At 34.4% G+C, this 25,463-nt stretch overlaps 1 protein-coding gene across 1 annotated transcript in view; it reads right to left on the reverse strand.

Annotated features, from left to right (window-relative positions):
• The window catches only part of LOC142353612 (sodium/calcium exchanger 3-like), a 155,416-nt gene that overhangs the window by 33,119 nt on the left and 96,834 nt on the right, over window positions 1–25,463 (reverse strand). Inside the window, exons 11-12 of the mRNA XM_075405898.1 lie at window positions 9,509–9,676; window positions 8,759–8,922 (exon numbers count right to left, since the gene is read on the reverse strand). Of these exons, the coding sequence (XP_075262013.1) occupies window positions 8,759–8,922; window positions 9,509–9,676 (332 nt within the window). The remainder of the gene's footprint in view (window positions 1–8,758; window positions 8,923–9,508; window positions 9,677–25,463) is intronic.

A 25,463-nucleotide genomic window follows, 5' to 3' on the forward strand; every position in this document is an offset into this window, starting at 1 on the left:
TGCCACGACTCATTAAAGCGCCAACGTGATCTGACATCAAAGAGATTAAGAGACAAAAAAAAACAAACAACAAAATTAGCACAAACAAAAATTTCACGGCGAAAACTCAATATCTAAAATTCAAAGCACCTAGTATCAACGTCAAAAAGCAGTCAGATAAAACCTTAACTACACAAGTCTTTTTTCTTAACTATACAGCAGATGGAGAATTTTCTTAATGGGACTAGGTAACAAGCCGACAAAAAGAACAAACAGTGAGGCGAAACTTATAAATTAATCAACATTTTTACACAAAGAAATTTCAAAAATCTTGAAAATCATTAGCTTTTAACTAAGCAATCCTTGATAAATTACTAAAAAGTTATTACAAATCCAAAAGAAACTGTCTTTGTTCAGACTAAGCCATAGAAACGAACACAAAGGAAAGAAAAAAATTACAAACGATTTGCGAAAACACAAACTATTGCTACCATTAAAATCATTAGCTAACATCTGAATACTATGTATTTTTATTTCAATTGTAATTTCTACTAATTCAGCTAAAGGATTTACACTGAGAGATTAATTAAATTTACTTAGGCTACATTTGAAAACCATTGTGATCTGTCATTACGCGATTGCTCTGAAAGAAGAGAAAAAGAAACACAAAAATTGGCCACTCAATAAACGGTCAGAAAAACGTAAATTGTGAAACAAACAACATAGTAGCGAAAAATAACATCAATAGATGTGTTATTTCTTGAAATACAAGAAATTGGATGGGACCTCTCATTGATGAAAATAAGTTACAATTTAACAAAAAAAACAACAAAAACTGAAAAGTTGGAAAAGTATTTCAAAATGTTTATCATAAACTTTCAGACTATTCGCTATAAAGTGACTTCTTCGGGTAACTCAATTATTCAATCCTCAATTGCAAGCTTAAGAGACCTGTTATCATTTATGGCTACCTAAAGAACAAAAACAGCAAATTCAAGAAAAAAATTGAGCCAGAGAAGTGTCGAAGGCATTAAAAAAAGAAATTTTACTAAAAACTCTTCTATTTCCTATTATTTTTAAGAGCAAAGAGATTTCTTTTTTTTATCAATACGATTACAAAAAATAAACAAATATGAACAAATAAATTAGAACCAAGAAATTTATGAGAAAACACGTATTATCAAGGACATTAAATTCAATAGTTTTCAACGGAAGCCAGTAATTACGCTAAATTATGCCTCGATGGTACAACAAGTTTGTTTGCCATTAATTTTTTATCAATAACACCTTACAACAAGGCATTGACTACGAAAACAACAACAGAGACAGGTAAAAACGAAAAATTCAGAAGAAAAAAGCCAGAAGCAAATGTCGAAACAATTCAAAACTACTCCCCGAAAACTTTATCTATGAACCGTTGAACTTCTTCCCTAAACCAATTGGGACTATCAGCAGTAGTATGATGTGATAAGATTTCAAAAGGATCCGAAAATAAAATAAAGTACCCGAAAATTTTAAAAAAATTAAGAAGTCTCGTGGCATTGAAGTTTTAAAACTAATTGGTAGAAGATAAAACCGCTAACTAGATTAATTTTGACTGTAGTAGAATGGAGAGGGATTCTGTTACTACTGACATTGACCAAGACTTCACGAAAAAAATTTGAATAGGTTAATGTTCAAAGAAAATTTCCAAAAATTGTTTTTAACTCTTAACAGCCATTAAACTCAAAATCTTTGAACGGAGCTCAAAAACTAGGCTCAGATATAACCCGATGGGAAACAAAGGTTGCTTGTGATGCATAGATAAATAAGAAGACATCACAAAAAGTATTAGAACTGTGAAAACATTAACAAAAGCAGGCAAAAACTAAAATTCAGTAGAAAAGTGCGGGAAGAAAGTGTCGAAGCCAATTAAACCATTAGCTTTTCCCTAAAAATTTTATCTGTGATCCAATGGACGTCTTCTCTAAGCCAATGGGGCTACACTTGTTTTTGATAATGTGTAAAATGTCCGGATAAATGTGATAAGAGTTCAAATTAACCATTAATACAAAAACATCCAGAAAAATTTAAAAAAGAAAAAGAATTGAAATTTTGTGTCATTGAAGTCATATAACCAGTAGTGAGAAGATAAAACCGCTATCCAGATTGATTGTAGTTGCAATAAAAAGCAAGTGGGTTCTGTCAATACTGACACTCACCAACAGTTATCGAAAGAGTTTAATATTTTTTAGTATTCAAAAAAATTTTTCTAAAAACTTTTTTAAAATTCTTAACAGCTATTAATTTCAATAGCTTTCAACGGACGTCAATAAATACGCTCAAAGATGCCCCATGGGAGTATATTGGGATGGTAATGTATAGTAATTCAACAATATATCACAATAAGTCTTATGACTATTAAAACAACAACAAAAACCTGCAAAATTCAACAATTCAAAAGAAAAGTGCTAGAAGAACGTGTCGAAGCCATTTGAACCGCAAATTTTTCTATGAATTTTTTTTTCTGTGATCCAATTAACATCTTTCTTAAGCCAATGGGAGATATCAATATTTGGATAATTTCATAAGATTTCAAAAGTAACCAATAAAACAAAAATATCCAAGTTTTTTTTTAATTTTTTGTTTTCTTGTGTCATTGAAGTCATATAACCATTAGTTAGAAGATAAAACCGCTAACCAGATTAAATTTTGGTTGCAGTAGGAAGGAGGGTGCTGTTACTCCTGTACTAACTTACAGTTCACGATAATAAATTTACGATTCTTTAATGTTCAAAAAAAATTCGAAAAATTATTTTTTAAGTCTTAACAGTCATTAGCTGTCTCCTCAAAGCACTAGATATGTTCACAAGTCACTAGATTAAATTTGACTGTAGTAGAATGGAGAGGGATTCTGTTACTACTGACATTGACCAAGACTTCACGAAAAAAAAATTGAATAGGTTAATGTTCAAGGAAAATTTCCAAAAATTGTTTTTAACTCTTAACAGCCATTAAACTCAAAATCTTTGAACGGAGCTCAAAAACTAGGCTCAGATATAACCCGATGGTAAACAAAGGTTGCTTGTGATGCATAGATAATTAAGAAGACATCACAAAAAGTATTAGAACTGTGAAGACATTAACAAAAGCAGGCAAAAACTAAAATTCAGTAGAAAAGTGCGGGAAGAAAGTGTCGAAGCCAATTAAACCATTAGCTTTTCCCTGAAATTTTTATCTGTGATCCAATGGACGTCTTCTCTAAGCCAATGGGGCTACACTTGTTTTTGATAAGGTGTAAAATGTCCGGATAAATAAGATAAGAGTTCAAATTAACCATTAATACAAAAACATCCAGAAAAATTTAAAAAAGAAAAAGAATTGAAATTTTGTGTCATTGAAGTCATATAACCAATAGTGAGAAGATAAAACCGCTAACCAGATTGATTGTAGTTGCAATAAAAAGCAAGTGGGTTCTGTCAATACTGACACTGACCAACAGTTATCGAAAGAGTTTAATATTTTTTAGTATTCAAAAAAATTTTTCTAAAAACTTTTTTAAAATTCTTAACAGCTATTAATTTCAATAGCTTTCAACGGACGTCAATAAATACGCTCAAAGATGCCCCATGGGAGTATATTGGGATGGTAATGTATAGTAATTCAACAATATATCACAATAAGTCTTATGACTATTAAAACAACAACAAAAACCTGCAAAATTCAACAATTCAAAAGAAAAGTGCTAGAAGAACGTGTCGAAGCCATTTGAACCGCAAATTTTTCTATGAATTTTTTTTTCTGTGATCCAATTAACATCTTTCTTAAGCCAATGGGAGATATCAATATTTGGATAATTTCATAAGATTTGAAAAGTAACCAATAAAACAAAAATATCCAAGTTTTTTTTTTTTAATTTTTTGTTTTCTTGTGTCATTGAAGTCATATAACCAATAGTTAGAAGATAAAACCGCTAACCAGATTAAATTTTGGTTGCAGTAGGAAGGAGGGTGCTGTTACCCCTGTACTAACTTACAGTTCACGATAATAAATTTACGATTCTTTAATGTTCAAAAAAAATTCGAAAAATTATTTTTTAAGTCTTAAGAGTCATTAGCTGTCTCCTGAAAGCACTAGATTTGTTCACTTAATGCTCATTAAGAAAAATTTTGCACTGTTAATCAATGAATCCATGCCACAGGACTCCAATAAATTATTAAAACCTCAAAAAGAAATTTCATTTAAAATAACGAAAACTCAGAACCGAAGCCAAAACAACACATGAGCAATTCCTTGAAAACGATGTTTTTTGTTCATTGGGCTTCATTCGAATCTAAAGGAGGTTTATCATTAATAGAACCTCGACATAAAAAGTGACTTGTCTCTAGGTAACTTAAATAAGCAAAAAAGAGAAAATTGTTATAGAAAAAAGAGCTCTCAAATAGAATTCGAATTTTTTTTTGATATTATGATCAAAAATGAGACCAAAAACTAGTAATTTTTATCACCTTTAGTCTATTAGGAACACAAAATTGGTCCATTTTTGGCGTGAAATTTAATTTTGAAATACTATTTTTATAGAAAATATTTTAATTTTGATAAAAAAATTACACTAAAAGTGAACAAATATCCCGTGTTCACACAAAACTTCAATCCTCGATAACTCTTCGAAAAAAAACGAAAATCAAAAAATCTTTTAAACTTTGAATTCTACGCCAGGCCAGCTTTTTAATGATATCACTCATATTTCTCTACGACGAATATATCGATCGGCCAAAATTGACTGAACAAAAAAAACACGATTGGGTATGTAGTTCCCCCCACAAGTGGGGTCGGAACAATAAGAAAGGCGAACAATCTACAAATGTATGAAATCAACGTTGATTCGTTTTGGGGGTGATATTTCTATAGCTATTTGTTTGGAAAAAATTAAAATAGCTGGTGGTCTAACCAGTGTGTGTTTCGTTATAATAAAAGCCTGAGTGGGTATATAGATATAAGCAGTTTACTGATTGCGTTTTTGAGTTCTTGTTAGGGGCTATCTATATTTGAGGGGTTGATTTATGGAATGACCGTGATCGACCGATATTTGACTTGAAAAGACCTTTTATCGGCGAATGAAAGGACTTTATGTAAGGAGTATCGATTTTTTTATATTCTTCATACAGTCAGCCTCTCAACCTAGGCTCTGATGGAAAATATTCAGACACTGACCTGAATCTGGACGCGTTTAGCTGTTCCTCGTCTGACTTTATGTCGTCCATTTCATGTTGTGTGTGTGGTGGATTCTTTCTTGCTCCCACTCCTGTCTGATTTGCGATGTGTACTCAAGGCTGAGGTTGGGGTGTCTGTCTGATTGACCAAATTGTCCAGGAAAACTAAACCAAAACGCAAAAGTATGAAACATATAACATTGAATGCCCATAGGTTTTTGACCTCTGATCAGAACGTCGTCCAGACCCTAAAACCCTGATCACAATTTCCGGACGGAAGCTAGTGCGTTAATTAGACTATGTAGAATCTGGATTTACACTGAGAGATTAAATAAATTTACTTGGGCTACACTTGCAAACCATTGAGATCTGTTATTATGCGATTGCTCTGAAAGAAGAGAAAAAGAAACACAAAAATTGGCCACTCAATAAACAGTCAGAAAAACGTAAATTGTAAAACAAACAAAATAGTAGAGAAAAATAACATCAATAGATATGTTATTTCTTGAAATACAAGAAATTGGATGGGACCTCTCATTCATGAAAATAAGTTACAATTTAACAAAAAAAAAACAACAAAAACTGAAAAGTTGGAAAAGTATATCGAATTCTTTATCATAAACTTTAAGACTATTCGCTATAAAGTGACTTCTTCGGGTAACTCATTTATTCAATCCTCAATTGCAAACCTAAGAGGCCTGTTATCATTTATGGCTACCTAAAGAACAAAACCAGCAAATTCAAGAAAAAATTGAGCGAGAGAAGTGTCGAAGTCATTAAAAAAAGAACTTTTTACTAAAAACTCTTCTATTTCCTATTATTTTTAAGAGCAAAGAGATTTCTCTTTTTTATCAATATGATTACAGAAAATCAACAAATATGAACAAATAAATTAGAACCAAGAAATTTATGAGAAAACACGTATTATCAAGGACATTAAATTCAATAGTTTTCAACGGAAGCCAGTAATTACGCTAAATTATGCCTCGATGGTACAACAAGTTTGTTTGCCATTAATTTTTTATCAATAACACCTTACAACAAGGCATTGACTACGAAAACAACAACAGAGACAGGTAAAAACGAAAAATTCAGAAGAAAAAAGCCAGAAGAAAATGTCGAAACAATTCAAAACTACTCCCTGAAAACTTTATCTATGAACCGTTGAACTTCTTCCCTAAACCAATTGGGACTATCAGCAGTAGTATGATGTGATAAGATTTCAAAAGGATCCGAAAATAAAATAAAGTACCCGAAAATTTAAAAAAAATTAAGAAGTCTCGTGGCATTGAAGTTTTAAAACTAATTGGTAGAAGATAAAACCGCTAACTAGATTAATTTTGACTGTAGTAGAATGGAGAGGGATTCTGTTACTACTGACATTGACCAAGACTTCACGAAAAAAATTTGAATAGGTTAATGTTCAAAGAAAATTTCCAAAAATTGTTTTTAACTCTTAACAGCCATTAAACTCAAAATCTTTGAACGGAGCTCAAAAACTAGGCTCAGATATAACCCGATGGGAAACAAAGGTTGCTTGTGATGCATAGATAAATAAGAAGACATCACAAAAAGTATTAGAACTGTGAAAACATTAACAAAAGCAGGCAAAAACTAAAATTCAGTAGAAAAGTGCGGGAAGAAAGTGTCGAAGCCAATTAAACCATTAGCTTTTCCCTAAAAATTTTATCTGTGATCCAATGGACGTCTTCTCTAAGCCAATGGGGCTACACTTGTTTTTGATAATGTGTAAAATGTGCGGATAAATGCGATAAGAGTTCAAAAGTAACCAAAAATACAAAAACATCCAAAAAAATTTAAAAAAGAAAAAGAATTGAAATCTTGTTTCATTGAAGTCATATAACCAAAAGTGAGAAGATAAAACCGCTAACCAGATTAATTGTAGTTGCAATAAAAAGCAAGTGGGTCCTGTCAATAATGACACTGACCAACAGTTATGGAAAGAGTTTAAGATTTTTTAGTGTTCAAAAAAACTTTTCTGAAAACTATTATTAAATTCTTAACAGCTACTAATTTCAAAAGCTTTCAACGGACGTCAATAAATACTCTCAAAAATGCCCCATGGGAGTACATTGGGATGATCATGTATTGGTAATCAACAATATATCACAATAAGTCCTATGACTATTAAAACAACAAAAAAACAGGCAAAATTCAACAATTCAAAAGAAAAGTGCTAGAAGAACGTGTTGAAGCCATTTGAACCGTAAATTTTTCTATGAATTTTTTATCTGTGATCCACTAAAGATCTTTCTTAAGCCAATGGGAGATATCAATATTTGGATAAATTCATCAGATTTCAAAAGTAACCAATAAAACGAAAATATCCAATTTTTTTTTTAATTTTTTGAATTCTTGTGTCATTGAAGTCATACTTACAGTTCACGATAATAAGTTTACGATTCTTTAATGTTCAAAAAAAATTCGAAAAATTATTTTTTAAGTCTTAACAGTCATTAGCTGTCCCCTCAAAGCACTAGATATGTTCACTTAATGCTCACTATGGAACATATTGCACTGTTAGTCAATGAATCCATGCCACAGGACTCCAATAAATAAGTAAAAACTCAAAAAGAAATTTCAATTAAAATAACGAAAACTCAGAATCGAAGCTAAAACAACACATGAGCAATTCCTTGAAAACGATGTTTTTCGTTCATTGGGCTTCATTCGAATCTAAAGGAGGTTTATCATTAATAGAACCTCGAAATAAAAAGTGACTTGTCTCTAGGTAACTTAAAAAAGCAAAAAAAGAGAAAATTGTTATAGAAAAAAGAGCTCTCAAATAGAATTCGAATTTTTTTTGATATTATGATCAAACATGAGACCAAAAACTAGTAATTTTTATCACCTTTAGTCTATTAGGAACACAAAATTGGTCCATTTTTTGGCGTGAAATTTAATTTTGAAATACTATTTTTATAGAAAATATTTTAATTTTGATAAAAAAATTACACTAAAAGTGAACAAATATCCCGTGTTCACACAAAACTTCAATCCTCGATAACTCTTCGAAAAAAAACGAAAATCAAAAAATCTTTTAAACTTTGAATTCTACGCCAGGCCAGCTTTTTAATGATATCACTCATATTTCCCTACGACGATTATATCGATCGGCCAAAATTGACTGAACAAAAAAAACCCGTTTGGGTATGTAGTTCCTCCTCCCCCCCACAAGTTGGGTCGGAATAATAGGAAAGGCGAACAATCTACAAATGTATGAAATCAACGTTGACTCGTTTTGGGGGTGATATTTCTATAGCTATTTGTTTGGAACAATTTAAAATAGCTGGTGGTCTAACCAGTGTGTGTTTCGTTATAATTAAAGCCTGAGTGGGTATATAGATATAAGCAGTTTACTGATTGCGTTTTTGAGTTCCTGTTAGGGGCTATCTATATTTGAGGGGTTGATTTATGAAATGACCGTGGTCGACCGATATTTGACGTGAAAAGACCTTTTATCGGCGAATGAAAAGACTTTATGAAAGGAGTGTCGATTTTTTCTATAGTCTTCATACAGTCAGCCTCTCAACCTAGGCTGTGATGGAAAATATCCAGATACTGACCTGAATCTGGACGCGTTTAGCTGTTCCTCGTCTGACTTTATGACGTCCATTGGATGTTGTGTGTGTGGTGGATTCTTTCTTGCTCCCACTCCTGTCTGATTTGCGATGTGTACTCAAGGCTGAGGTTGGGGTGTCTGTCTGATTGACCAAATTGTCCAGGAAAACTAAACCAAAACGCAAAAGTATGAAACATATAACATTGAATGCCCATAGGTTTTTGACCTCTGATCAGAACGTCGTCCAGACCTTAAAACCCTGATCAGAATTTCCAGACGGAAGCTAGTGCGTTCATTATACTATGTATAATCTGGATCACACCCTGATCAAACATTCCAGTCTGTATAATTGCTGCCAGATTCTATCCCCCCACCCCTAACTTTTTTTTTACTCATTTCAATTTCTCGTTTCAATTTCAAATTATCCTTCGGGAAAATTTGGCAAATTCAAAGATTTTGTTTCTTGTCAACAGTGCTATCAAACTGAATCCATGGCTTCGGTGGAAATATTCGGACATAGAAGGGTAATGATGATACGGTCGGTAAACAATTTAAAAATGGAACTGTTATAAGAACATGATCGACGGATGCCCTTTGCAATAAATCCCCAAGTCCGGTACAATTTTTGCCGATATGATTGCTTTGTGGTTTTCTTAAAATTGGCAATTTGCCCCATTATCATCCGCCAATGAATTCGGTTCATTTTTTGAACAACGGACATAAGGTAAACAAGATGTAATAAATTAATAAATACCAGTGAAAAATTCATCCTCTTCGTATATGTCGTCATTTATGATTTGGATCTCGATGGTCTTGATGAAGTCGCCTGGCTCAAAGTGCAGAGTGCCCTTGGATGCCACGAAATCTGTGCCAGCCTTAGCAGTACCCTCTACCGTACGGTAGTCAACTCTTGTGTAGAAATCTGAGAAATAGATCAGTTTAAAAATATCTTAACTAATAATATAACTCAAATAATCAATACAACAAATAAACAACGTTCGGGTTCACCATGCAATTGATTGAAAGATGTACCCGATATTTATATCTGTGGATTTGACTGTACGTTGTTTGTTTATTGTATTGTTTAGTTGAGTTAAGGGAAGTGAAGATATTGGGTAGTTAAGATGGACATAATTGGTTACACTGGTCTGAAAATTAGGTTCAAAAGACACCCGTTATTGATGCTTTTTCACATTCGTTGTTAATTGTTTCATTAAACATTTATACGCATTTTGATAAAGTAATAACTCGATATATCAATATAACTCGAAAAAACTCCATTACGTTTTTTTCACTATTTACTAGTTCAAATTCGCTATGTCGCCAATCCTACATATCAGCCTTGTCCGCGTTTCCGAACAGGAGTGACGACGTTTTGTCACCACTTCTCGCGTGGAAGAAGTATGGTAAAATTGTGGACAATAGTAACAATGAAATAGCAGAAATCCTTCAAACATCCATCACTGATCTCGAAATTTCACGTTTTCCTGTCATCAATGTATGCTATTTTTGAGCTGAAATATCTTCACCAGTACACTTCAACCTTTAATATTTATTCAAAACACTGACAGACTAAATTTATAACTACACCTCTTTAATTGCTAAGAAGAACTAATTATATCCAACTTTTTCTCCTTTAATCAGTTTCAAAAGCCTTGAAAGATTAAACGAATAATTATCCCTCATTTTAAGTTCAATCTACTTTATGTTGAGTTAACCCCTAATTTATGCTATAAATTATGAAGGATTGATATTATATTTATCCCTTATTGCATTTTGATCAGAAGAACCATTTATATCCCATATTTTCCTTTTATTCAGTTTTAAAAACTTTGCGCGGAATGTATTTACATTTGGGCGGATGTCGGTGATATAAATTTGTGCATACAAGTGACACAGATTTGTCCGGTCTTTTTCGATTTGACGCCAAATTTAGCAATTGCAGATATCAGTGACGAATATTCCCAATTTTGGGCTGTTTTGAACTAGTTTTCCTTATTGGCAATGTTGTCCACGAAAGCCTGTAAAACATGATCTTAATACATGGGCTAATTGACAAAACTGACATTTACATGCAATTTTGCTCGCTGAAAACATAGGTTTGGCAAACTAAACCATGGTTTGAAAAATTATTTTATTAAGAGCTTATTAGATACCAAATTCATTAATTAGATAGCAAACTTTATACGGAAGGTAATATATGTAAAATCTAAAATGCAGCCTGGTATTCTAATCCGCATTTAGTAGTCTTCGTGACTGCTAGAAATTAATTTATCAAAAAGGCTTTCGTATACAGGCAGAATGGCAAAATTTGACGTTTACAGGAAATACCTTATGACTTGCAAATATCAATTGCAATTTTTGGGAACGTGATGTAGGTGCGTTTAAATTGGAGATTTGCTTAAAACTTTTACAAATTGTACTTTTAACAGACTTCAGTGCTTTCAAAATGCTTTAAGTTGGATTATTCGTTGATTCATCTGTTTGATTATCGGTGTCATGTGACTGTTTGATATGGTAACGGGAAGGGGTGAATTCAGAAGTGCAAAAATATGCTCCAAGGGGTCATCAATTTTAACAAAAATGTCAATTTTTATCTCTATGTAAATTAGATCACCGCTTCAAAATTTCAATTTTAATTTTTTCTCTTGACCTTTTTCAAAAGCTGCTGAACAGTTTGATTCAAAGATCCTCCAGTTAATTTATGCATTCTCATCGGTTGCTCATTGCTAGTGAAATTTTATACTACTAACTTCCAAAATAAACTCAAAATATTGAATTTTTGCTTTTTTTTCTATTGTACGGAACGTTGAAGAACACATAAACGATTTTGTTAGGTAATCTAAAACTTTATGTATTCATAAATAGATATTTCAATGCATTTAAAGTTTTCAAAGTCTCAGTTCACCAATATAACCTAAGAGTCAACCCTTTTCAATTTGATCATAATCTTCCAATTATTTAATATTATCTGTACTTATTAAGTTTTTTTTCTGAATTCCAGACTAATGAAAAGGCAACTCAGTGAGATTAAACCAAATGAATTGTAGGTCAATATCTGCATTTCAATTTGTTCAAACGCTTATAGGTTGTAACAGTTTTTTCAGCCAACCAGGGAAGCAACAATTTTAATACAAATAGTATTTAAATAATAGTATATGTATTTCATAGAGTTGAAATTGCACCGTTTATAACTGAGAATGTTTAATAGGATTAGTGTAGGAATAATTTGAAAAACTTGATACTTGAAGGCGAACTAAATATAAAACATAACCTCAGGCTAGTAATCTAGAAAACGACCAGCAAGCTATTGGAGACGGAAGTAACAAGCTGCTGCTTAAGAATGACAGCATTGGGAGGGGGGTTGTGAATATTGCAAGCCGTTTTTAGGTTCAAGCGAAGTGGATGTGGTATGGATGGGAAAACTCGATGAAAGGGGTCCAAATCGCCAGCTGGAGGCGGTTGGACGGGGATTGTTGGTGTAATTGGGGGGTTTAGTCGGGGGTTACTGAGGTTAGATTTTGTGTAGAAATCTGAGAAATAGATCAATTTAAAAACATCTTAACTAATAATATAACTCAAATAATCAATACAACAAATAAACAACGTACAATCAAATCCGCAGATATAAATGTCGGGTTCATCATTCAATTAATTGAAAGATGTACCCGATGTTTATATCTGCAGATTCGATTGTACGTTGTTTGTTTATTGTATTGTTTTGTTGAGTTAATGGAGGTGAAAATATTGGGTAGTTAATATGGACAGAATTTGTTACACTGGTCTGCAAATTAGGTTCAATAGACAACCGTTATTGATGTTTTTCACATTCGTTGTTAATTTTTTCATTAAACATTTAGGCGGATTTTGATACAATAATAACTCGATATATCAATATAACTCGAAAAATCTCCACTACGTTTTTTTTACTATTTACTAGTTCAAATTCGCTATCTCGCCAATCCTACATATTAACCATGTCCGCGTTCCGAACAGGAGTGACGACATTTTGTCACCTCTTCTCGCGTGGAAGATGTATGGTAAAATTATGGACAATAGTAACAATGAAATTGCAGACAATTCTTCAATCATCCACCACTGATCTCGAAACTTCACGTTTTCCTGTCATCAATGTATGCTATTTTTGAGCTGGGTTATCGTCAGCAATACACTTCAACCTTTATTATTTATTCAAAACTCTGACAGAATAAATTTATATTTACACCTCTTTATTTTGCTAAAAAGCTCTAATTATATCCCACTTTTTCTCCTTTAATCAGTTTCAAAAACCTTGAAAGATTAAACGAATACTTATCCCTTTTTTAATTTCAATCTACTTTATGTTGGTTTTTGAACCCCTAATTTATGCTATAAATTATGACGGATGGATATTATAATTATCCTTCACTGCATTTTGATAAGAAGGACCACTTATATGCCACATTTTCCCTTTATTCATTTTTAAAAATTTTGTGCGGAATGGATTGATATTTGGACGGATGTCGGTCACTTAAATTTGTGCATACTAGTGACTCTGATTTGTCGCTCTTTTTCAATTTGACGCCAAATTTCGCAATTGCAGATATTAGTGACAAATATTCCCAATTTTGGGCAGTTTTGAACCAGTTTTCCTTATTGGCAATGTTGTCCGCGAAATCCTATAAAACATAATCTTAATACATGGGCTAATTGACAATGCTGACATTTAAAAGCAATTTTGCTCGCTCAAAATATAAGTTTTGCAAACTAAAGCATGATTTAACTAATTTTTTTATTATGTGTTTATTCATTATTTAGATACCAAATTTTATAAGGGAGGTAATATATGTAAAATCTAAATTGCAGCTTGGTTTTCTAATCCGCATTTAGTAATCTTCGTGACTGCTAAAAATAATTTATCAAGGCTTTCGTATAGAGGCAGAATGACAAAATTTGACTTTTATCGGAAAAATCTTATGACTTGCAAATATCAATTGCAATTTTTGGGAACGTGATGTAGGTGCGTTTAAATTGGAGATTTGCTTAAAACTTTTACAAATTGTACTTTTAACTGACTTCAGTGCTTTCAAAATGCTTTAAGTTGGATTATTCGTTGATTCATCTGTTTGATTATCGGTGTCATGTGACTGTTTGATATGGTAACGGGAAGGGGTGAATTCAGAAGTGCAAAAAAATGCTCCAAGGGGTCACCAATTTTAACAAAAATTTCAATTTTTATCTCTATGTAAGTTAGGTCACCGCTTCAACATTGCAATTTTTTCTCTTGATCTTTTTCAAAAGCTGCTGAACAAAAACTGCAACGAATAGTGGCAAAGGAAAGCAATCGATGATCAGCAGGTTGAATATTAAAAGTTTGATTCAAAGATCCTCCAGTTAATTTATGCATTCTCATCGCTTGCTCATTGCTAGTGAAATTTTATACTTTTAATTTTCAAAATAAACTCAAAATATTGAGCTTCTGCTTTTTTTTCAATTATACGGAACGTTGAAGAACACATAAACGATTTTGTTAGGTAATCTAAAATTTTCTAAAATCTAAAGGGGTGAAGGTTGTATGCCGTTTTTGGGTTCAAGCGAAGTGGGTGTGCTATGGTTGGGGAGAACTGAACGAAAGGGGTCCAAATCGCCAGCTGGAGGAGGTTTGACGGGGAGTGTTGGGGGTAATTGGGGGGTTGCTGAAGTTATCACACTTTTACGGTTACATACCACCGTTCACGCTATCAAATTAGTTATGAAAGTTCAGTTTTGTTGAATGGCTCCAAGAGAGCTGCCCAGTTACCAAATGCCCTCTGGGCTTTACCAAGTTATCCCATTTTTCTGAACGAAAGGTTAAAAACGGTTCCACCAAAAGTCTGTGAAGTATGCTTAGGATTATTAGCGACAGAATAACAGCTGCATAAAAATTTAGAAAAATATGACAGATATATTAACAAAGAGAAAACCTTATGAGTTGCTATAAAATTTTTGGGAACGTAAATTAGGTGTAGTGAAATCGCATAGCTTTGCAAATTATCTGAACATATACTTCTTTCAATTTGTTTCAATTCCTCCCGTACCTTGGTCTACGACTAATCCAGCGCTGTAACATTAAATTTTTCATTGTGATTTTTTGCCTGACACTTGTTCTGTTCATGTCAGTTTTGGGAATTTATAGTCTGTTTTAAAAGATGACTCATTAGGGCATGATTTTGTTTATATGAATTTTATCTGAGCAGCAATAAAGCGCGGCTGAATTTTATCGGGGCATTATTATAAGGCGGCTGAAATTTAGCGGCACATGAATAAAAAGCGGCTGACTTTCATCTAGGCATGAACCGAAGGCGACGGATTTGCATCTGTGCAGCATAATTATAATTGCTCGCCCGTATTATTTACTTAAGTGTTCTCTCAAGTGGCAATTAAAACGCGCTCTACTCTATACTCATGACTACAGTTTGTTACTCAAAACTGCGTTTACATGCGCTATGATGACTCTGACTCTAGTAAAAAGCGTCAACGGAAAATATCTAGTTAAATGTGGAAAAAAGTGAAAAATATGAATTAAATTGAATTGAAAGTGAATTAAATGAATTGAATGAATGAATGAATTGAAGAGTTTCACTTTGAAGTGAATGAATTGAAGTTTGAGTTCACTTTCACTTTCACAGGTCACTTTCACAGGTCACTTTTACAGGTCACTTTCACAGGTCACTTTCACTTTTAAACTCTCCTCGCCATTCTCTGTATTCTCCCCGGTGCACGTACGTGACCTTGTCATCAATGAGTCTTCAGTTGCAGCCGGGAAAAGTTGCTGCAGAGGCTTCACAGAAGTCTGAATAAGTGAAGAGGGTGACTCGTAAGACTCCATCTTCATCAGCAGAGGCCCTCAGAGTTACGAAAGGTTGCAAGCAAAGTAAAATTGACCTGAAACAAAGGAAAGCGAGCCGGCCGATACTGAAAACAAACAATATACACTTGAATACATGACAGCTTCTAGGAAAGACAAAGACCGAACAAATGACATCAATTAAAGCGGATAGAAGCAATAAGATTCAAAGTCTGATAACAATGTACAAAACTATTTAGGAACTATCAAATTCTCGGATCACTGAGAGGATTAGGGCTGCCATATGGCGATACCCTTCTCCATACTTATCGAAGTGGTATCTACAGTTATCATCGAAATCTTCCCTTCTGACTATTCTAGTACTTTTAAGTTGACTTCCTAATTGGTTCCTCAGGAACATATTGTTTTTAGACACCATTTCTGGGGGCAAGTCTTTCCTTCGCATGTTCCCTGCAAAAATGACTTTCGTGGGCCAAATTGCATCTCGAAACTCCTTGAATTTCAAACAAATATATTGCACAGATTTGGTTTTTGCATCATTATCCCCGACAATCACAAATACACCTTTGTATTGCCTTGCGTCTGTTACAAGGCTCATTAAATGTTGACATCGTCGACCTCCTTCTCCATCGTATTTTACACTATAAAAACACATTTTTTGAGCCAGTTTAAGCAAGCAATATTCAGATATGCAGCAACAGAGATTTCTCACCCGAATTCTTGCAAGAGCAGATCTTGCTCAAGATACTCCTTGGCGTCCCGAAGATTCGAGTCGCCAATGATCAAGTACTCATTCTGATAAAAAAGTTTAATTTTAAATGATTTTTTCTATATGATGGAGCAAAAAATCCTCCCCTTCCGTCCATCCACTACAGTACTCACACTCGCATCAGGTGCCCGTCTTTTTCGCAAATTCCGTACTCGATCCATTCGTTCGTTATCGATGTCGAACACCATCCTCACTGTTAGTATTCCATGGCACGTCTTCTCTTCAGGATCCGCAACAACAAACATTATTTCCCCCCTGCATTTCATAATCGACTCGTGTAACTGCACCGTAATAACAACCTGTTCCATCTTGATACAATCCAAACAATTCAATCAAATCAAAGTCAGTTCAACAAACACAAAGTTCAAATACAAGTCTCAATCAAATCTGAAATACACAACATATGAAGACCATTGAGTCTACTATTCAAACACTGGAAAAAGGTTAACATAAATACACTGGTGCATTCACATCAATCAGGTAGAAACGGCGGAGGTCGGTGGAGGTCGGCGGAGGTCGGAAGTCGGCGGAGGTCGGTGGAAGTCGGCGGAGGTCGGAAGTCGGCGGAGGTCGGTGGAAGTCGGCGGAGGTCGGTGGAAGTCGGCGGAGGTCGGAAGTCGGCGGAGGTCGGTGGAAGTCGGCGGAGGTCGGAAGTCGGCGGAGGTCGGTGGAAGTCGGCGGAGGTCGGTGGAAGTCGGCGGAGGTCGGTGGAAGTCGGCGGAGGTCGGAAGTCGGTGGAAGTCGGCGGAGGTCGGTGGAAGTCGGCCGATGTCGGAAGTCGGCGGAGGTCGGCGGAAGTCGGTGGAAGTCGATGTGTCAGTTAATTGTGGTGTAGTATGTACAAGTTAGGCTAGAATGCAGCTCCGGGTATCGCCACGTTGAAAATTTCATGCATGATATCAGTCATTCGAAATTTTCAAAATTTGCTATGTACAGTCTGTTAGTTCTTCGTCTGTACAGTCTGAACTGAGACATTCTGTGCAGTGTTAACCAATAATGTAAATGATGCTGCGAAGAAAAAAAACAGACTGGGATTTTTCTTAATCGACTCTGGGCAGACTGGCAAATTTATTTACACTGCTTTTTGTCTGGTACAGTACTGGTTACAATTGAAAGTCAATGGTACAGCGCTGAAACTCACTGCGACCTAGGTACGGGCTTCTAAGTCCTTTTATTTTGTATATTTTTAGAATCATTTTATTTAATTTATCAATGCTACGTGACTGTTTGATAAGATGACGGAAAGGAGTGAATTCAGAAGTGCTAAAAAATAGCCCAAATTAGTAACTAATTTTTACTGGAAATTACAACTTTTATGCCTATGTAAGACAGGTCGTTGCTTCAGAATCAATTTTTCTTTAAATTGCTGTTTTGATCTTTTTCGAAACCTTCTAAACAAAACTTTTATTCAAAAGCCTTATTTTATTGATGAGCCAAGATAGAAGCACAAATTGTTCTCAATTTTTTGCAAACTTTAATAAATGAGTGGAAATATATGCATCAAATAGTAATTGGTTGACACTTTGGTTAAATTGGTGAAAATTAAATGTTATAGAAATGAATAAAATATGAGATATATACAGTTGCTCAATTGAACGACGTGAAAGACTCAATCTGTGAAGTTAACTAAATTCACTTCTAAATTATCTTATGATTTTCGCGGATGAATAAAAATCAACCGCTATTTTACTACTCTTATGATTTTCGCGTATGAATAAAAATCAACCGCTATTTTACTACTCGTTTTTCTTCATTTCTTCGGACCAGGCCATTTTAACTATATATTGGAATTAGGAATAATTGTTTCATGCATTACATTATAGAATTTCAAGTGAAATCATATTAAACAAAACAAAAGGGAAATATCCATAACATACACAAAGTTACAGGAAAAATAAGGTAGTGGAGCTAAAAATTCGTCGTCAGTGAAGCTGTTGAGCCTGACCGTTCGTTGCAACAACAGACTATGTTAGATCAACGGGACACTCACTTGACTTTCAAACACTTGAAAAACTTGTTAGACATGTTAAACCAGTACTTAAATTCAGTGTTTTCACCTAATTTTGACGAGAAACAATGCGACAAAACAATCTTAACGAATTTTGTATCTCAATTCAATCATTCCAGAAATACTCGCTTCACTAGAAGAGAAGAAGACCAGAGGGCCACATGAAACTCCACCAGTGCTCTACTGTTGTTCTTAGCACATCATTCGCTGTTACCGTTAAAAATTTTTTTCGAAAAATCAAACGAACAAGAAAGATACCAGAAAGTTACTCTCGAAAAGTTGCCGCAGTATCTCCAATCCTCAAAAAGGCAGATAGACGACCTGTCGACAACTATAGAACATTTTTGCTTCTTATAAATATATATATATATAAGTTTTTACGGAAATGTATCCATGAAACGTTTTATCCGCAAAATGAAAAATATTTGACAGCGCACCAACACTGTTTTACGGAAAAGAAATCGGTTGTTACCCTTATGCTTGGTTTTTTCATTAAGATACAAATGGCTCTAGACAAATAGGTGATATATGATGTAAAAACCTATAACACTGACTTCATCTGATTTCTCGGAGGATTTTGATAGAGTCCCTACCTAGAGTATTTGAATAGACTAGAAAAATGTCATTTATATTCTTAGGAGAAATGTTTCCTATAAGCTCAAAATTGCAACGAAAGCGGGCCGTAGAAAATCTTTGCTGATCCCAGTTCTCACGTTCAGATGATCTTGATCAGGTCAGAAGTTGCTAACCACTTGACTTTCCTGAGAGTAGAACCGACAAATTTCATGGCGAATTTTTGTTCAGAACAAGCCGAACTATGAATCGTTTGAACGAACATGTGGAATTTACCGAGACGGCTGGCTGGTCTAAGGAACCAACTTCTGAAGATGATCTGGAGATGCGTTAAAGAGAAGATTCCGGACACGGCAAAGGGCACGTGATTGCGGCTGATACAGACACATTTATTTCAGAAGACGAACTGGGATCAACACCTAGCAGCAGAAGCTGCGAATTCAAAACACAAACAACAACAACAACATCATCAACAAAAACAACAACAACAACAGCAACAAAAATTAAAACAACAACAACAAACATGACCGACTAACTTCGGGCGAATTGCTCCCAAACGACCGGCGAGCGGTTGCCCTCAGGGCGGTACCTCTTTATCCCGTTTCTGAAGACAAAAGTCATTTGGGTCAGACGAGAAATCGGCCAAGCAAAAAATTGCATAATAGACAAACAGGATCAATATTTTTGCTACAAATTACTTCTGAGAGCAATTAACAATGGTTTCCTAAAAATTTCCTGTTAGATCGTTTATGATAAGAACATTTTAACTATATTTCATTTATATAAAGGATCAGAGATGACGACGTTACCCCACATAACAGCAGCTGAAGTGCGGCATCAACAAAGAGAGACGGAGAGAGAGAGAGAAGAAAAACGTGAACGAGAAAGAGAAGGAAAGGATTTCTCACCGAAAGAGAGAGAAAAAGACAGGAATATCTTCCATGATTGGATTCGACACTGCAAATTTTAGTTTTCTAACCTTGTTAATAAATATATCATACAGAAAAAAACTGAAAAAGGCAAAATTACAGAAAAAAAGTTTTCAACTTCGTGATATAAAATTCAAAATCATTTTTTGTCTCGAAAGTTCTATCAAGTAACCCATCTCCGAGACTTAGAAAGTTTCGTTGGCCAGTAATGGTCGTTAAAAGGACAAAAGAATTGAAAAGGTTTGAATATTGCAAACTTTAAAAAAATCTGTAAAAAAAGTTCTAGACACTAATATCTTAAGAACCATTTCATTGTCTCCAGTGACTAACCGGTAACCGTGTTTCAAGCCTGAAATAGTTTCACAGGCTCAAAAAATTCCATACAATTGGAACCAAATAATTTCCAAAAAATTAGAAAAATTTAAATTTTTTTCCAAATATTAGTAAAACTGGAGTAAAAAAGATTGATCACAATCCCATTAGCTCTAGAAACTATGCAGCAGCTTATTGTCAAACCTTGGAGGAGGTTCCATTGCCCCGGTTGAAGTAAAAACTCAAAAACATAAAAAAATTGCAAACATTTTAAAAAATTGGATAAATTCGTGGTATTAAAATCCTGAAGAACATTCCTTTACATCTATAATTTATGCAGTAACATTTTATCAAAAACTAAAGGAAGATGCGTGGTCCTTGAAGCTAGAGAAACCTAAAAAACGACAAAAATTTTCAAAAACCATTGCAAATTGCAAATTTTATTAAGAAAACGCTTTATTTTGTGACATTAAAAAGTTGAAAATAAATCCATGACCAACAAAACTTTTCCAGTTACACATTGTAAATTTCTAGCGGAGGTTTTTGACCCTTGAGGCTCAAAAAGTCTGAATAATGACTGTAAAGGTAAAAAAAATTGGAAAAAATTTGGCAAACAATATGAAAATTATGCCAAAATTCGTGAAGTTAAAATCTTGCAAGACCTTCCATTTAATCAGAAAATTATTCAGTAACCTATTTTCAAACCCTAGAGGAGGTTCCTTGGCTCTTAAGGCTGAAAAAAAACTTTAAAAAAACGACAAAAACTTTCGAAAAAAACTAGAAAAAAGCAAGTTTTATCAAAAAGTTGCTAAAATTTGTCGCATTAAATAGTTCAAAAACTAATCCTTGGCCATTAAAAATTGTCAGTAACTTATTATCAAACCCCTTTGGATTTTTCTGGCCCCTGGGTCTCGAAAGACCTGAATAAGGGGAAAATGTCAATAAATTTGAGAAAATTGCAAGTTTTGTCAAAAAATTGCTAACATTCGTGATGTTAAAATGTTGAAACCATTCCATTACCTCCTGCAACAATTCAGTAACCTATAATCAAACCCTAGCGGAGTTTCTTTGACACCTAGAAATGATAAAAAAAAACAAAGTTCAAAAATTTTCAACAAGCTTGAAAAAAATTGCAAAATAGTATAAATTTGTGTTTTTAGCACGCGATTGTTCGTCAGTAGCTAGCCACGGGAGGGGGATGCACCGGGAACTGATTGGGGGGCAACACTGGTGTGAGGGGAAAAATCGCGCTGGTGGAGGGTGGGGGCAATAGGGGGGTCAGCAGTGTGGGTGTCTTCAACTTCTAAGAACCGCCCTTCACAACCTAATTATAAGTATAAGTCTCCAAAAGTTTGAGTTATTATCAAACACTAAAGGAAGATGCGTGGTCCTTGAGGCAAGAGAAACCTAAAAAATGACAAAAATTTTTAAAAACCTTTTAAAATGCAAATTTTATTTTTAAAAAAATGCTTAATTTTGTGACATTAAAAAGTTAAAAACAAATCCATGACCAACAAAACTTTTCCAGTTACTCATTATAAATTTCTAAAGGAGGTTTTTTGACCCTTGAGGCTCAAAAAGTCTGAATAATGACTATAAAAGTAAAAAAAAATTGGAAAAAATTTGGCAAACAATATGAAAATTATGCCAAAATTCGTGAAGTAAAAATCTTGCAAGACCTTCCATTTAATCTAAAAATTTTTCAGTAACCTATTTTTGAACCCTAAAGGAGGTTCCTTGGCTCTTAAGGCTGAAAAACCTTTTAAAAAACGACAAAGACTTTAAAAAAAAACTAGAAAAAAAGCAAGTTCTATCAAAAAGTTGCTAAAATTTGTCGCATTAAAAAGTTCAAAAACTAATCCATGGCCATTAAAAAATTCTCAGTTAAGCAAAAAATCGCATTGAAAAAAAAGACCAACAGGACTAACATAATTGCTACAAAATTCGTTTGAGAGCAATTAAAAACAACAACAATAATAATAATAATGATAATAATAATAAGAATAATAATAATAATAATAATAATAATAATAATAATAATAATAATAATAATAATAACAATTATAATATTAATAAAAATAATAATAATAATAATAATAATAATAATAATAATAACAATAATAATAATAATAATAATAATAATAATAATAATAATAATAATAAAATAAAATATTAATAATAATAATAAAAATAATAATAGTAATAATAATAGAAATAATAATATTAAAAATAAAAATAACAATAATAATAATAAAAGTAATAATAATAATAATAATATTAATTGAAATAATAATATTAATGATAAAAATAATTATAATACTAATAATAATAATAATAATAATAATAATAATAATAATAATAATAATAATAATAATAATAATAATAATAATAATAATAATAATAATAATAATAATAATAATAAAAATAATAGTAATAATAATAATAAAAATAATTGTGATAAGGGGTCTTTTCGAATATGAATTCAGCTTGTTATTGAAAAGAATTTCTCAACTCACAACTGTATTCAATGCTAGATAAAGAAGAACTGCAATTAACCATTTGTCAGTCTGCACATTATGTGCGTGGTACCAGTCAACATTAAACATAAGAGACAATCGTCGGAAGATTGCAAATGGTTAATAATGTTAAGATTTACATACTGCATGAGGAACTTATGAATTTACTGCATCATGAAATGAGGTTGTACATAAGTGTATTACTCATGTACCACATTCGCCATCTTGTTAACAACAAAGTTTATTAAAAAATTTGTTATGAATTTTTCTGTTTCATATCTAAGTCTATAACTCGTGAGGACTTAGTTCTCTCTCTCTTCCCTCTTGGGATTGCACTGATATCTCTAGCACTTGGTCTCCCGCTAGAGGTGATGTAGGCTCCGTCTCAGCTGGCTCTTGCGTTTGACCTTGGGGTGGGTGGCCCTCTCGATAGTTGTCTTCTTGTCCTTGCGTGGAAACATCCTGCGCACTTGGACCTGGTTGAAAACTTGCAATACTTTTAGAGCCTTTGATCGGGGTGCTTGTTTAGGATTCGTCAGTGTCCTCATCCGTGGATAGTGTTTCCGTCTGTCCGTATTTCATTGGCTTCTTTTTGGACCCGCTACTGCGTCCTGGTTTCTTGCCATGGGTAATTTTGTCAATGTCTACCGTTTTTTGTGGTTCGTAGTCCACATCTTTTTGATTGGCTTCGGCTGGGATCGTGTCGCCTTCTTATTCCTCTTCTCTCTATGTGTTTTCTTTGTGCCCCCCTTTTGGGTGATTGTACATATTTCCTTTTGAGAGGAACTTTAGTGCAATGGATTTTCGCTAAATTGAATAAGTTGGTGTTGGTGGGAGAGTCTTGCTGCCTTTTTCGGATGGTGCGTTCGCCTTTTAATTTGTCATTTGTACCCTTTGGGGGACGTTCATTGTTCGCTGTAACTTTTCATGATGGCTAATGACCGTCTTCCCTGCAGCAAATTGAATTAGGGGAATTCGGGGTTGTGCGGGCGTACCAAATCTAGCTGCGTCTGACTTGTGTAGGAAGGTATCGTCTTGCCCCGGGTACTTGATCGTTAGAGTCGAATTAGAAGTTTTCACTAGTGCTGCACCTTCTGGTATTGCTTCATACAAGCCTTGGAGTTGGTTTTTGCTGCGTGTTGAAGCAATTGTTTTCCTAGCTAGTTGCAGGCCTTTGCTGGATTCAGCGACCGGTTCCAAGGTTGAATGGGGATTCATCCGGAATGCTTGAGGGATCTCGCCGGTGTCGTTCTTAGCTGCCGTGAGCATCCTCGCTTTGGATGTGCGAACTTCCTTGTCGCTGTTGAGGTCCTCTTGTTCCCAACGTTCGTCGGATATCAGTTCGACCTCTCCCATGATGTTGTCATCTAAATAGTCGGGTTGTACATTTGCTCATTTTAAATTGTTACTATTATGTGTAGACGTTAAGTTAGTTATCGGGGTGATAGCACGGCGCGCAAAGTGCGCTTCGAATGGGGATATATTAGTTGCTTTTTTCCGACATATTCATAGTTCTCCGATTGCTTGACACTTAGCCCGACGTTCTTGCGTCCATGGTTGTCCACAGTTCCGGCAATTTTGATGTTGGAATTGTTGTCTGTTAGAATGATTTGAATTGCCTCTGGGCGAATTGCAGTTGCCTCTAGGCTGGCTGAAGTTGCCTCTGTAGTTTGCTGGTGTCTGGGCTGATGGTGGTGTTTTTGCTTGCATAGTTAATTGGCTTCATGCGCCGAGTTCAATGCTAATTGCTAATTCGAGCGCATTTTCTGGATCTAGTGTTACCTTTAAGAGCTCTTTTTGAATTTCCGGGTCGATCTTGTTGGCTGTAAAGATGTCTCTCAGCAAGTCATCTTCCAACGCTCCAAATTAGCAAAATTCTGCAAGAGATCTTAAATCGGAGTGGAATTGTTCCATGGTTTCTTCCTTTTGTTGGCGTCTTGTGAGCAATAGGTAACGGTCAAATGTGACGTTCCAAGGTCGAATGAACGTCAGGTCTAGCTCTTCCCACAATTGTTTTGTCGTGATGTTCTCGACGTTGGTGTGGGGGTATTTTGTGGTATGCATTCTGCGTCCTTCTACTCCAATAGTTAGGTAAACCATTGATTTTGCCTTTTTATCAGCAATGTCCCATGGCTTGTCGCCGCATAGCACCCCTATCCTGTCAACCATATTGCAATCGTTTTTCCATTTGACTACTGCCTGATTGTATCTTGTAAGTCTCTCCCTATCCATCGTTTGGGTTGGGTTATGTACTGGCTGTTCCTCTACGGGTTCTGGGGGATAAATGACCGTCGTTGGTTTCCCTCTTAGGAGGTCGTCGAGTTCGATATTTGTCTTTGCGACGAGGGCCAATTTGAGTTGACTTCTCCACTTCTCCCATGGTATTGGTGCGTTTGAATTGGGTTTTTCCCAAAATTGTTCTAGACCTAGAATTGCTTTGCTTTTTCCGCTGACTGCGCCAAGTGATACGTGGTGTATTCGAATATGAAAGAAGCTTGTTATTGTAAAGAGATTTCTCAACGCACAACTGTATTCAATGCTAGATAAGGCAGATCTGCAATTAACCATTTGTCAGTCTGCACATTTAGTGCGTGGTTCCAGTCAACATTAAACATAAGAGACAATCGTCGGACGATTGCAGATGGTTAACAATGTTGAGATTTACATACTGCATGAGGAACTTATGAATTTACTGCATCATGAAATGAGGTTGTACATGAGTGTGTTACTCATGTAACACAATAATAATAGTAGTAATGATAATAAAAATAATAAT

Source organism: Convolutriloba macropyga, chromosome 14 (assembly GCF_964194025.1).
Source record: "Convolutriloba macropyga chromosome 14, txConMacr16.3, whole genome shotgun sequence".
Taxonomy (NCBI): domain Eukaryota; kingdom Metazoa; phylum Xenacoelomorpha; order Acoela; family Convolutidae; genus Convolutriloba; species Convolutriloba macropyga.